Here is a 15,889-nt window from a genome sequence, read left to right as displayed (position 1 = left end):
ATCATTCCTATATATATATATATATATATATATATATACATATATAAAATAATAATTTGCAGATCTAGGATTCTACCCAAATTTTCTAACTCCAAGCTTATATGCTCATAGTGACAGCACACTGAGCAATGATTCTGAATAGGTGTAATTACATATGTGTAATTACAGCTCTGCCCGATAGAGCTTTCTTGAATTGACTCAAAGAGTCAGATCAATTCTAAGAAACATACCACCATCATTTATAAATATTGTTTCAAAATTTCATAATACGTTTGCAAAATAAAACAGCGGCAATAGTATCTGGAGGAAAATTGGGTAAGATTGCATCTAATCTCTTACCATGCCATTCTGTCTTCCCTGCAGCACCAGGGTTAGCCTAAAAAGCAAGTCTTATCGTGTCACTTCCTGTCTTAAACACCCTCTTATGTTAACTAATATCCAAACTTCCTAATTGTGCTTATTAGCTCTTTTATAATGGACCCTCTGCATCTCCCTTCAGTCTTAACTTTATCACTCCAGTCCATATACTCTAGCCCATATGGGATCATCACTGTGGTTCTCACCTGGGTTGGGGGTGGGGATTTTTCCCCCAAGAGGCATTTGACAATGTCTGGAGATATTTTGGGTTGTCATGAGTAAAGAGAATGCTTCTGTCATGGCTTTAGAGTGCTTTACTTGTTTGGGGATGGGAAAGCAGTCGAACTGTATGTAATGGCAGCACGATGCTGAGGATGTGAAAAGTTAGTTCTTCTCAGCCTTGTCCATGAGAGGGAGGACGTCACCTCATATCAGTTTTGATTCCCTGGAACTGTTGGCTGCTGTTGGGTCTGCTCAGACCTAGAAATGTATGTTGCTCCTGCTGCTGCAAAATACAGAATTAGAACCTGGTGGGCATTCCTGCATAGATTTGCACAGTGCTTAAGATCAGCCCAGTTTGGGTAGAGAGGAAGCAGTCTGTGTATTCTGGAAGCTTTGTTAGAATAAAACACACTTAGGGAGTGTATGAGGCCAGTGGCTGCATGAGTGAACAGGAGGATGTCTTGAAGGTACAAAAAGAGAAGATGGTGAGGCGGGTGATTGTTTATTGGTACTTTGCTTACAAGGCTGGCCGTGAGAGTATCTTCTCTCTACAGTAGATGGCTTAAGGGCCGGTGGGTAGTGCTAGGAAGTCTGCTTGGTATGCTAAGTGCAAAGTGAGACCTGGGAAGTCTACTACATGAAAGCAGATTGCTAGTTGCTCATAGTACTGTATCGATGTCAGGGGACCCCTTGCATTCGTTAGCAGCATTACATCGATTGTGTTGTCTAGTGCTTTTGTTTTATCCCTTCCCTGTCCATGCCTACCAATCTGGCTTTCTCCTTTAAAACTGTAGGAAATGTAAATGGTATCACTTCCAAGTTTGTGTAGGCAAGAAGAACTTCTCTGTACCATTTACTTTCTACAGTCAATTTTCCGTATAATTTTCGCTTATCTTCTTGATTAGGACCTCATCACATCTAAAACAACATATGCTTATAATAACATTAAAGAACCCTCAGTTTTGATTATTTCCTCTCTGTTCCTTTGGTGTTAGATGCAATAATTTGATTATGAAAAGAAGTACGAAGATGGTAGGGGAAAGTTGCCTACCAGAAACTCTCTTTCAAGTTAAACAGAAAAGGGTATACCAGCCAAATAATTGTCAGCCGTAAGTAAGGAAAGAGGCACAACTCAGTGTCGTAAGTCTCAAAAAATAGGAGCAAGATAAATGATTCTGAAGCCAAGTTAAGAGGAATGGTCAAACATGATGAGGCTGCCAACCCTGCCTGTGTTCCTCAGGTACAGTACTGTCCAGTTGATAAAAAAATATTGAGAATTATCCCTAAAATACCTTTATAGAGGAAAATAAATAGATTGAGTAGATGTTCTTATCTGAGTGAAGAATAATGGGAATGTCTGTAAGAGGTAAATGCATGTAACAGAAACAAACAACAGGACTGAGGATCAAAAGAGATGTCAGCAGGGCTAATGGGCTCAAAAGTTCTAATGTATCATTCCCACCACCATGGCCTTGGGATGCACTCTTCAACCAGGTGGGCTGTCTTCGAGTAGAGGACATTTAACAAAGCTTCAGAAATGACAGCATAGCTCTGAAAGCTAAATGAAGGTTACACACAGTCTTGGCTGAGCTCTTCATTTCTCCCATCCATTAACTTCCACATTGCTATCGCTCAGCCTACAGGAAAAAAAAGTACATAGAACTAAAAATATGAAGCCATTAAACTGTAGATGACTCTGGGAGCCAGTAAGTCACTGAAACTATATGTGAACAACTAGAAACTCTGGACAGAGCCACCTGAGTATGAGCAGGAAAGACAATGACATGACAGTGCAAATAGAAAACATCAGGCAAATACAATTTCAAAAAACATAGGTATAGCTTAGAAAACTGAAGGAATTTGAGCTAGAAGAAAACAAACCAAAGGACAGAAAACTTTCCCATGAGCTGTATAGTCTGTAGCTCATTTGCACTGTAGAATATTTTAAGAGAATTTAATTAATGGTATAAGAATTCAAAGAAAAAATAAAAACAAATGAGTGAATGGAAAAGAGAGACTGTATATGGAATATCTGAGAGCCAAAGTATGATCACATAACTTATTTGAAATAATTAGTAACCACAGGGGTGCAGATAACACATGGCTAAATATTGATGTATTGATAGAAGGAAAATGCTTCACAGTGAATGCTGATGAAAAGTCAAAGAGCCGAAATCCATAATAAAGAAACTAAGAGATATGAGGACAGACAAGATAATTGGACCTCAGAAACAGAAAAACTGAGTACTTTAACAAAGAGATTACCTAAAGGCATCAAACCAGAAATTTGTTCTTAACATAAAGAACGGACTCCATAAAGTTCAAAATAGCATGATGGGTTCTAAGAAAATCAGATATAGTATATTCAACACTGAGATGTGTATTGATTATGTCATTGGGCTTCAAGGAATAAAATAATATTCTTTAGGCATTTATACAAAATTTACATCATTTACCACCTATGAGAGGAAATGTTGGCATTATACAATCTCAAGAACAATAACTCGAAGTGTGTAAAATTCTGCATGAAATGAAGGGTGACTCAAGAATTACACACAACCACAATGCAATTCAAATATCAAGAGCACAAATAGACTTTCACAAACATGAACAAACTTTGGTAGTAATAATACTAGTGAGTTCTTTTTAAAAAGGTGTTTCCATATACTTTGTGACCACCTAGAGGGGTGGGACAGGGAAGGTGGGAGGGAGACGCAAGAGGGAGGGGATATGGGGATATATGTATACGTATAGCTGATTCACTTTGTTATACAGCAGCAGCTAACACAACATTGTAAAGCAATTATACTCCAATAAAGATGTTAAAAGAAAAAAGAGAAACTGATGGGTATGTTGAAAACAAAAAACAACAAAAAATAAAATAAAATAAAAAGGTGTTACCATAAAATCCAAGCACTTAAAAGATGAAATAAAATTACTCAGAAATGGAGAAACTGTGACAAAAGGCATGGTGAGAATAGTGACCATCTTTGAATATACAACAAACACATAATGATCATACGCATTATGAATGTAGAACAAAGAATACAGTTGATAATATCCTTGGGTTCCACAGCCATGGACTCAACCAACCTTAGATCAAAAATATTTTTTAAATTCCAGAAATTTCCAAAAAGCAAAACTTGAATTTGCCACACTGGCAACTATTTACAGAGCATTTACATTGTATTTAACACTACATAGCATTTATATTGTATGAGGTATTGTAAGTATCTAGAGATGATTTTAAGTATATGGGAGGATATTTGTAGGTTATATGCAAATACTGTGCCATTTTACATAAGGGATTGAGCATCCGAAGATTTTGTTGTCTGCAAGGGGTCCTGGAACCAATCCCCCAGTACACTGAGGACAACTGTATGTGGGTATCAGAGGTCCCCAGAACCACTCTCAATTTGAATATTTCTCTAGAAGGACTTACAGGACTCGAGATACTATATTCATGGTCATGGTTTATTACAGCAAAAGTTACAGAGTAAAATCAGCAAAGGGAAAAGGCATGTGGGGCAAAGCCTGGAGGAAAACAAGCCCAAGCCTCCAAGAGTACTCTTCCAGTTGAGGTGAACAAAACGTGTGTTTAATTTCTCCAGGAGTGATGTGCAACAACAAATGCAAAGTGTTACCAGCCAGGGAACCTCACCTGAATCTGGAGTCCAGGAATTTTATGGGAAAAGATATATAAGACATTTGTAATAATCAAAATAGGGAACTCTAGAATGGCTGGACGAGGAACTTAGCAGATCTCCCCAGTGAAACAACCATTTAATTGGTGAAAATTATTAAAACACACACAACCATTTAAAATCTCTGAAAATTGTTCTAAGGACATACAACAAATGGAGAAACATTTATTTAAGAGATCTACCAAATCTCACTAAGAAAAGTGAGAGCTATGGTATTTAAACAACAACCTGCTCCCTTCTCCTACCCCACCCTTGCTCCTTGTTCTGGAAGCTTCATTCCAGGTGGTTGTGGCCAAGAAGACAGGATCTCCCTCTCCAACCAGTTACACTAGGACTACAGTTTCACCTCAGATGGTCAGGCTACTGGTGCCTCTCAACCCTCCCCAGTTCCATGTTGCAGAAGCAATATTCCTGGTAGGCACAGCCAAGAAGAGGCCTTACTTCTCCTACTAAATCTCCATTCATAGAGCAGAAGCTCTATCCCAGGCTTGGCATGTCAAGAATATAGGGGCTCCAATTGTCCCTGCCCCAGCTTAGTCATGTTTCATGTTAGGAGGGGCAAGCTGAGAAGACCAGGACCTATCATCTTCCTCCCATGCCCACTTTTAGAATGGGAATGTCACTCAGGGAGAAGTGGGCCACTGTTTCTGCACACAGCTGGGTTGTGTAGTGGCACAGAGGTTCTGCTCTGGGGTAGATGCAAGTTATTGGGATGCAGAGCTCTACGACTCTGCCTGGCTGTTTAGAACAAGGATTAGAGAAGCTCATGGGTAAAGGACTTTTGAAAATAATGGTGATCTTGGTCACTATCAAATTTGAAGGGACAGGTAGATGTATGATACTAGTAGCAATGAGTGAAATGGCAGACCAGAAGTTTGCTAATGTCAGAAGTTTAGCAAAGAGAATCGGGGTAGAGAAAGCCATGGAGGTCTAGATGGTTATACACATTTGCTGGGATACACTCAGAGCTAATTAGAGGAGGAGATGGGGAAGATTTGAAAGTATTACTAAGCTACACATACATCCATCAGTAAGAGGAAGAGCCTATTGGCTCAAGGGGCTTAAGGTACAACCTCTTAACTGACTGAACGATAAGCTGCTTTTAGCCAGGGGATACCCCTAGGAGACCAGGCTTAAAGCGAAAACCACACTTATCCTTGGTGGGCTGGAGGACTGTGCATATTCCCAAGACTGCACCGACTCAGGAGTGACAGGAGGGGCAACTTCCAAGTACTAGTCCCTGGCTGAACGTGAGGCAAAGTCTTAAGCTTACTGAACTGTGAAAGCAGTCTCCAAGTCACACAAATCCACCAGATAATGAGTAAAAATTAACTGACCAAGGGGGCTTAGGTATAATAGTTGAGCAATAAGTGACTTATACTGACCTAGGATCAACACCTAGGAAGACAGGCTAAAAGATAAAAAATGCAAAAATATCTGAACAAGGACATCAGAGCCTTCACACTGCTGGGCAAATATGTCACAGAATTAGTTCAGCCAAGTCATTAAACAAATAAATGAATGAACAAACAGAAAGAAGTAGCCCTGGTGGTGGTCACGGAGGGGAGAGCAGTATCCAGACGTGCTACAGTCTGTTATCTAAAATGTCCAGTTTTCAACAGAAAATTGTGAAACATACACAAAAAAGGAAAGTGTGACCCATACCTAGGAGTACATACAGGCAATAGAAACTGCCCAGATGTTGCACTTAGCAGACAACTACACCAAAGCTATTATAAATATTTTCAAAGGGATTTGTGGGAATTAAGGGAAACTGTGCTTAAAGAATTAAAGCAAAATAACAGTGATTTATCAAATAGATAATGTTAATAAAGAGATTTGAATTATATATATTTATATATCTATTTTTCAACTTTTCAATTCCATAATTTCTATCATTTGGGGAGTATTTATCTATCTACCTATCTACCTACCTACCTATCTATCCCTGTCTCTCTGTCTGTCTATCTATCTATCTATCTAAAATGCTTGAAAGCACAATAATCTAAATGAAAAATTCGCTAGAGGGGCTCAACAGAAAATGTGAGTTAGCAGAAGAAAGAATCTGCAAACTTGAAGATAGATCAGTAGAGATTATACAGTCTAAATAGAAGAAAGAAAAATGAATGAAGATAAACAAAGCATCAGAGAAATATGGGACATCATTAAGAGTACCAACATATGTATGATGGCAGTCCTGGAAAAAAGGAGAGAGAGAATAGGACAGAAAAAATATTTAAAGAATTAATGATTGAAGATTTCCTAAATTTGAGGAAAAACACTGATTGAAGATTTCCTAAATTTGAGGAAAAACACTAATTTACACATCAGTGAGCTCTAAGTAGGATCAGTACAAGGGAATTCATTCACATCCAGACTTATTATAATAGAAATGTTGAAAATCAAAGAGAAAATCTTGAAAGCAGCAAGAGAAAAGTGGCTTATATACAAAGGCCCACAATAAGATTAACAGCTGATGTCTCTTCACAATGTAGGCCAAAGGCAGTGAGCTGACATTGAAAGTGCTGAAAAAAATATAACATCAGCTAAGAATCCTATAGCCAACAGAAGCATCTTCAAAAGTGAAAGTGAAACAAAGATGTATCCAGGTAAACAAAAAAACAGAATTCATTGCTAGTATACCTGCCTTATAAGAACTACTAAAAGAAGTTCAGGAAGTGACTGCAGACAGTAATTTGAATCTACATGAAAAAACAAAGAGCTCCAATAAAGGTAATTATGTAGGTAATGATAAAAGAGTATAATCACACATTTCTTTTTCTTTCTTCTTTTAACTGATTTAAAAAGCAATTACATAAAACAATCTATAAAATTGTATTGTTGGGCCTATAACATAGAATTGTAATATATTTGATAATAAAAAATGAATGAAGCTACATTGAAGAAAGGGAATGACACCAGATGGTACTGCTAGTCCACAAAAAGAAATGAAGAGAGACAGACATGGTAAATAATAAGCTTATTTAAAAAAAACTCTATAAATATATCTGAGCTCTCCTTTCTTCACTTCATAAGAAGAAGTTTTTATAAAGCAATAATTATAACAATGTATTTTTGAGTTTGAAACATATATAGACATTATATGAATAACAATAATAACACAAAAAGGAGGACCAGAAGAAAGCTATGTAAGAGTAAAGTTTCCGTATCTTACTGGAATTAAGTTAGTATAAATATGAAGTAGATTCTGATAAATTAAGATGTATGTTGTAAGCCCTAGACCAATCACTAAGAAAGTAGCTCTTAGTTACTTGGTTATTTAGTTAAGAACCATCAAAGGAATTAAAATAATATGCTAGGAAATATTCACTTAAGACAAAAGGAAGTAGTAAAGGAGGAAAAGAGGAACAAAATAGGAGAACTGGGGACTTCCCTGGTGGCACAGGGGTTAAGAATTAGCCTGCCAGTGCAGGGGACACGGGTTGGAGCCCTGGTCTGGGAAGATCCCACATGCTGTGGAGCAGCTAAGCTTGTGCACCACAACTATTGAGCCTGCACTCTAGAGCCCACGAGCCACAACTACTGAGCCCACGTGCCACAACTACTGAAGCCCACGCACCTAAAGCCCGTGCTTCACAATAAGAGAAGCCATGGCAATGAGAAGCCCGTGTGCCACAACGAAGAGTAGCCCCCTGCTTACCTCAACTAGAGAAAGCCCGCACGCAGCAACGAAAACCCAATGCAGCCAATAAATAAATTAATTAATTAATTTAATAAAGGAGAACTGTGTAAGTACTATTATGTCAGCATTTCATGATGTGGTCTTTCAACACTCAATAATCTGATAGTTTTTAGATCAAATAACTTTCCTTATTTAGACTTATTTTCCATTGAATAGTATTCCATTCATGGTACCCCTTGTGTTTGAAATCTTATAAGCAAATTAATATGAATTCTGAAACAAATTTTGTTTCAGCTGATTCCTATATTAAGTTTTTTGCTTCATCACCCTCCCCTTAAAAATACCATGTTAATAGTAGAACATACTCACCAAGATACACACAAAGGTATACATTGAGATACATACTTTATTTTGTACCATTAGATGTTTAACTACATATGCACCTGATATTTGTTCTCTGACACTACCAATATTGACATAAAGATACATTCATTTATGCATATATTCTGCCACTATACATATCCAGAGAGATAAAAGTGGCCATTAGTTTTGGAATTATTTAAGTTGAATGCATCAAAACAACCATCTCATGGCTCACTGAATACCCTAACATCTTTTAAAAAGGAGTGTATTTTTGTGTGGGTGTCTATAGTAGAAGGTACATAGTAGTAATTAATGGTGTTCATAATTACACACACAGCATTGTGCCTAGTAATATATAACAATATATTATTTAGAAATACATATCATCTCTATATAATTGTATATGTTCATAAAATACAACTTTAAATAATGGCATATATGTATATATATGTGCACACGTGTGCATGCACTCACACACACACACAAGAACACCACAGTCTGCCATGAAGCATTGTAGATGTACTTTATGTGCTAAGAAACATGGCTGTGCTCCTAGTATAAGTCTCTCACAATTTGGCAGAATCATTATGTATACAGCCATGAGAATCGGACTGCCTACATTTAACTTCCAGCTCTGCCATTTCTTGGATGTGTGACCTGGTATCTATAAAATATAATAATATTGTCTTCTTCACGAAGTACTTGTGAGGATTAAGTGCCATCTTAATGTATGTAAAATCCTAGAAAGCACCAGGCAAATAGTAAGTGCTCAATAAATTTTAGCTATTGTTATTGATCTTTTGATTCTGCTCTTTCAGGAGATAAACATTTTACATCTTGAGCATGTGTTACATTTAGATAATGCTTCTCAAATAATAAGAGATCTTCAAAATATGTTTTTCATTTTGATGGTGTCTGTAACTGTTACACCTTTGTTTGTGATCCTCTTAGAGTTTGTACATTATAATATACAACTATGAGCATGTCATGGATTTTACCCAGGTGAAGGTTGATTCCCAGGAATGACAGGTGTATTTATGTTTTTTTCATGGACCTTTTGTGTGTTGTGTAAATAAGATTGGGTGTATGATGATGATGTACTATTTTGAGAACTTTCCACGTGGTCTGCCTTGTCTCTCCGTGTTCCTATGCCTTTTATGCATGAGGACAGAAGATGTTTGTTCCTTTTGTTCACTGTCATGTCCTTAACACCTAGAAGAGTGCCTGGTATGTAGTCACAAATGAGCATATTGTGGTACCTCATAATCTAAAACTATTCATTTACTTCCCAGTATCTACCAAAGTCCATTGATTTTATTCTAATCTCAAAGCACCTTTGTATAACTATTCTTAAAATATGCTTGACACTTCTGTTAAATTGAAGTTTGTTATTATCTGAGCATACCCCTCTTCTTTCCTTTTTGTGTATAGAGATACTGTTTTATCTACCTGTGAAATCTGATGCCATCACTTCTTTCATTAAAAACCCCACCCATCTATCAAGACCAGCTTCAGACTTTACCACATCAATTCTACTCCCCTGCATGCTATAGCCTCTCTCTTCTGAATGCTCCTGGCTTTATCAATATATCTTTGCTGGGTCATTTAGCCATGTTTATATTCTAGTAGTTACTTGTGTGTGCTTAGTCTCCCTTCAGGACAGGGGATGTTGTCTGCTTCACCTTTGTACCCTCCATAGTGCATATTGGAATGTAGCAAATATTTAGTAAGGACCTTTTCAGTGCCAGGTGCTGAGTTCAGTGGCAGTTGGCTTCATAGGAATGTGAGTGATATTCTCTTCCCGTGTTCTCTAAAATATTTGCTAAACAAATGATTAAACCAATTCACGTTTTGAGCCACATGGTGCTACATAACAGGCCCTGGACTTGGTATTGGATATACCGGGTTAAAGTCCAGACTGTGGGGCTTCCCTGGTGGCGCAGTGGTTGAGAGTCCGCCTGCCGATGCAGGGGACACGGGTTCGTGCCCCGGTCCGGGAAGATCCCACATGCCGCGGAGCGGCTGGGCCCGTGAGCCGCTGAGCCTGTGCGTCCGGAGCCTGTGCTCTGCAACGGGAGAGGCCACAGCAGTGAGAGGCCCGCGTACCGCAAAAAAAAAAAAAAAAGTCCAGACTGTGTGACTTAGGGATGATAACCTACTCCCCCTAAGACCCTTGGTTTTCTGCTCGAAAGTAGGAATGGTAGACCCACGTTGTGGCATTAAATGAGATAACATATTGGAGGGGGTGGAGGGCTCATAACCAAAGTGTTTGGACTAGAGAAGGTTTCAAATAAAAGTGAGCTTCTTCCTTTCCTATAAAAGTGCTATTTGAATAAAAGTAAAATGTCTGGTTCCCAAAGGTGTGCTTAGCTTTTGTTGTTGTTGTTCTGGCCCTGGCTCCATCAATCTTCTTTGAACGGGCCAAGCAAACTTCTACGAGGCCTGGCTGTGCTGCTGCTCTTTTCTTTTTCTAGCAGCACTCTGGCAAGTATTTATTTGTTCACTGTGGTGATTATAAACTGCTGCTTCCCTCCTGTTCTTCATGAAATATTTACAAGTTTTGTTTAGTGTCTTGTTTTGCTTTGTCGTGTCTACAGCATACAGAATTACTACCATTTGTGAGGGCATTTTCACTTTTGCAAAATGCCTTCACATCCATTATTTCATGTGGTACCATTGACAAGTCAGTGAGCATGGTAGGGCAGGGACCAGTGCCATCAGATGCCTTTTACAAATGAGGAAATAGAACCTCAGAGTTTAAGGGGTCTGCATACAGCTTAAAAGCAGCAGTGGAGGTCTAGCAAGCACGAGACACCTGTCTACTAATTTGGTGCCCTCTCCTTCTACTCTGCCTACCCTGGAAGCAAAGGCAGACTCTGGCATCCTTCATCCTGACGATACCCTCCTTTCTTCTCTGCAGAGGCGTCCATCCTGAGCTACGACGGCAGCATGTACATGAAGATCATCATGCCCATGGTCATGCATACCGAGGCAGAGGACGTGTCCTTCCGCTTCATGTCCCAGCGAGCTTATGGGCTGCTGGTGGCTACTACCTCCAGGGACTCTGCTGACACCCTGCGTTTGGAGCTGGATGGGGGGCGCGTGAAGCTCATGGTTAACTTAGGTATCGTATGAAGTACCCTCTGCCACTCTGTTTGGGCTTGTCTTCCCTTTCTTTTCTGATTTTCATTGGTTTGACTGAATTCTTTGTTTGTTTCTTGAAATTTAGCTGTTCACCTCTTGTTTAATAGGCCAAGGATAAATCCCAACAGCAACAAACACCTTCTTGTTTCTGCATGAGGTTTTGATGTCAATTTCTGGTTTCTGACAGTGGTGGTTTCTTTACTAGAAGATTTGTTTTCTAAGTTTCCTTTCTTGGTTTTTTGAATCGTTTAGCTTTGTGTAAAACACGCTACTTTGGTCCATCTTTTGATCAAGCACATTCCCATTAAGTCCAACTCCTTGGTCACCACTCAAAACAGTCAAAGCAGAGGACAGGGACAGGGCATGAGATGGAAGCAAAATGGGAGGGTGGTGTTTGAGAGAACGAAGCCATGTGAGTGGGATGAGAAATGCATTGTTTGAAGCTCCACAAGGACTGTTCCCATGGGAAATTCTGGTGGCCTTGATGACACTAGTATCTCCTTATATTTACTCTCTCCTAGTGGGGAGCACAAGTCACATTACTTCTGTTGTCCCATCGGGGAAAAATTCTATAAGTTTAGAGTCTCTGACACATGGAAGGATGGTGTGGCTCCTGGTATGTGTCCCTTCTTCCTTCCTGACATTCCTACCCTCACTAGACAGCCCTTTTGATAAAAATTATTAAGTCACACTGTTACCAGTTACTCTGTTCTTATATAATACATATCCATTTTTCCTTAGTGTTGAGAAATTATGACAGTTTCAAATTTGTAGCTTGATTGAGGGAGGACCTGTTCTTCTACTGTAATTACCTATAATGATACTTTGGAAATCCCTCTTTTATGGCCTCACATCCTCTCAGGCTGCTGACCTTCTTGGCTGGATTCTAATCAATCTTCTATGGAGAGTGAGGACCTCTTGGTTTTTGGAAGGAAAAAAAGCAATCTCTATTTCTGCTGATTCTACTCAGTAGAAAGTCAGTGCCCTGTGTTGACAGGATTAGTGATACAGCTGCACTCAAACTTTCTAAGCCTCTGATTTGTTTGGCTATGTAGAGTATGTTTAGATACACAACTCCTTCATAAAGATGCGGTGGAATGGCTTGTCAGAGGCATGGAGAAGACATGATGGACAAATGTATCAGATGCAACCCTAGATGGCCTGGTGGGAAGGTGGGAAATCAATATCAGTCTTATCTGCTGTCAGGTCAACTGGTCACTCTTGAAAAATGCCTATACGACAATCCTAAAAATCTCTAGGACACAGAAGACTGTTTTGAGCAGTGGCTTGTTTACTTGTGTGTCTCTTTTTTCCCCCAAGTTGCAGCTTTTACAACACTATGCCCTTTTTCTTTTCCAAGCACATTTGATTTCTGTTGTCAGTGTGTCTCTTGGTTTTTCTTTGGTTTGCGTATGTGTGTGTTTGGTTATTTTGGGTTTTGTTTTTCTCTTTTGCTAGATCTTTGTGGGTGTTCTTGAGTTTCCAATCCTCCCCACCATCAGCCATGGTAAATCAAAAGATGGTATTCAACCCTTCAAAGGCCCAAAGCCTGCGGCCCGCATAGCAAACAGCCTTGAGAACAGAGTGTACTGAGCAGCCTGCAGGGACTGGCATTCCCCTGTCCTCCTCACCTTCCCCTCCCTACACCATCCTGCCCACCTGAAACCAACCAACCAGAGTGCATACCTGAAACCACCACCAGTAGCCTACTGTCAAGTTGTCTGAAAAACAACAGAAGAAATAAAAGTTTAAAAAAAACCCTCCCACAACTAAAATGAAAACAAATGTGACCTCCTAACTAGCTCACAGAAAAGAAGATAGGGTCAGTTTTTAACTCTCTATTTCAAGGTAAGAGAGAGCCAGAGATATAAGGAATATTCAGCCCCGTGGGGTCCTGGGGAAATGCACATTGCCTTTAAACAGACACCTTTTTTTTTTCCTTTTTAGATGTTGTTTTGTAAGATTAGAAGGCCAACTATGACAGGTCTCACATCTTAGAAGGAAAAATGGAGGTGGAGGGAGATAAAAGGGGATGAAGAAAGAGATGAACAGGTTCTCTCTCTCTCTCTGTCTCTCTCTCTTTCTCTCTCTCTCTCTCACACACACACATACACACAGTCATAGATCCCAGGTGTATTCCTAGAAGCATTATTTTTGCATTTTAAACTGTCACGAAAATCTGGGAGGCGTGTGTTTCTTTTGTTGTTGTTGTTGTTTTTCCGGTACGCGGGCCTCTCACTGCTGTGGCCTCTCCCGTTGCGGAGCACAGGCTCCGGACGCGTAGGTTCAGTGGCCTTGGCTCACGGGCCCAGCCGCTCCGTGGCCTCTGGGATCTTCCCAGACCAGGGCACGAACCTGAGTCCCCCGCATCGGCAGGCGGACTCTCAACCACTGCGCCACCAGGGAAGCCCCAAGGTGTGCTTTTTTTAAAAGACTCTGCTTTTGCCTCCTGACTCCTTTCTGCACATCATCAGTTTAGCTCTCCTAAGTTGAGGCATCTTAGGCAAAAGAGCACTGCGCTTCTCTAGAAACAGTGGTCACTTCTTTTTTCCCTGAAGGGTATGGTTCACCACAATTACTGGTTTGAATTTACTTTCTTTCAAACCTAACACGGACCACGGAACTTAAATTCCTGGTACGTGCGTGCACAACTCTTCATACTCATGCTTTGTTTGAAGGCTCTCCTACCCCCTCCCTAGAATAAAGCCCTTCATAAATGATTGTTTTCTCCGTGTCATGAATTCATATTACCCTTGTTTTTTCATTATAGTAGAAAACATCTCCAGGCAGAGTGTGCATTTACGTACACAATCCCCAAAACTAATTTCAAAGGATCCCTCCCTCCATTTAAGTTGTGTCTCTTTTCTAGCACAGGCACGAATGATATTCCAGTTTATTTCAAATTGTTCCCACATATAAGGTCATGATATAAATGTCTGTATTTTTCTGATGTAACGTGTCTCTTAAATGTCAAGGGGACTAGGCTTCTCCCAGGGCCTTGCTTTCCGAAGATAGCCAGCCGTGGCAATAGCAGCCATGAGCAATGTCCAGCTACACATAGCACATTTTTAAAAACTTTGAGGTTGGCCATTGACCAATCATATTTTTATCTCTTAGTATTAAAAGATATAATAATAATTTTTACTATTATAGTATTTTTAAATATTTTGAAAACCTTATTTTAATCTCACAGTAACTTTCTGAGATAAGTCAATAGTGTTTTTATGATTGCTTGATACATGTGAAACAAAGAAAGTAGGTCACAGAGGTGGGACTACCCATGTTTCTAACCTACTCAGTCACCATGGGTTATCCGTTACCTCCACAGATCAATACTGTGGATCAGTGATGTGACAGACTTAATGACTTCTAACTGCTTTCACGATTTTCACCTTTTAAACATGCACGGAAGGCATCTTTTTCTTAGTGCTTGGTTTGAATTGAGCCATACAGCAGAAAAGTCAATCAGTATTGGTACAGCCTCATTCATGGGCCTGTAAGAATCCTCAGCAGAATGCAGGCAACCCTTCTTCAGTGGTGGAGGCTTGTAGGCAGTGCCATGCAGCTTGGTTAATTGCATTCAGATTCTCCAGATGTTCTCTCTCTGGAAACATGGACTTGCAGACTACTGTTTACTGTATGCATCACTGAAGACATAAAACACCTAGAAACATTCACCTCTTCCGTGCTCAACCTGAAGCTCATCAATATAGAAAATAATAATTTCTCCTTATTTACTAAAATTAAATGAAACAACTGAAACAGAATGAACAGCACACACACACATACCCACATCCCTCAAATACCATGCCAAGGCTCAGGCAGAGAGAGGACTTCGGCTGCGACTGGATATCTAAAGGAAATTGCCCTCCCAGGTCAGTTCTTCTGATTCATTTTTTCATTAAAAAACAATACATCGGGCTTCCCTGGTGGTGCAGTGGTTGAGAGTCCGCCTGCTGGTGCAGGGGACACGGGTTCATGCCCTGGTCTGGGAGGATCCCACATGCCGCGGAGCGGCTGGGCCCGTGAGCCATGGCCGCTGAGACTGTGTGCCCAGAGCCTGTGCTCCGCGATGGGAGAGGCCACAACAGTGAGAGGCCCGCGTACCGCAAAAAAAAAACATCATCACTATCAAGACCACCCTCTCAGACCCTGTGAACAAGGAACTGGGGTAGATTTTTCTCCTCAAACTTATTCTTCAAGTAAAGTAGCAAAATAATTTTTCACTTCTTGACTTAACATACCCAATTGTCTGCTGTCTTGAAAGCTGCAAGTCCTCACATTGTTTTAAAGACACCATTCAGTTCATGGAATCACTTGAGTGAACCCAGAAGGACAAGCCCAACCCAGCACCTCTGCCTAGACCAGGTCCTTGACTAAGAATAAATCCTCAGCAGCACAGAAACCAAAGCAGAAAACCACTTCTTGTTTAAAGTTCTTGGGGTTGTTGCTTTAA

General features: G+C 39.9%; 1 protein-coding gene across 2 annotated transcripts in view; it reads left to right on the top strand.

Moving 5' to 3' along the window:
* NRXN3 (neurexin 3) overlaps positions 1-15,889 on the top strand; it is a 1,577,176-nt gene that overhangs the window by 549,755 nt on the left and 1,011,532 nt on the right. For both annotated transcript variants that reach the window (XM_024737819.1, XM_024737820.1), the window contains one exon: positions 11,210-11,413. In XM_024737819.1, coding sequence (XP_024593587.1) covers positions 11,210-11,413 — 204 coding nt within the window. The remainder of the gene's footprint in view (positions 1-11,209; positions 11,414-15,889) is intronic.

Source organism: Neophocaena asiaeorientalis, unplaced genomic scaffold (genome assembly GCF_003031525.2).
Source record: "Neophocaena asiaeorientalis asiaeorientalis breed wild unplaced genomic scaffold, Neophocaena_asiaeorientalis_V1.1 scaffold49, whole genome shotgun sequence".
Lineage (NCBI taxonomy): Eukaryota > Metazoa > Chordata > Mammalia > Artiodactyla > Phocoenidae > Neophocaena > Neophocaena asiaeorientalis.
This window is presented reverse-complemented; position numbering and strand designations above follow the sequence as displayed.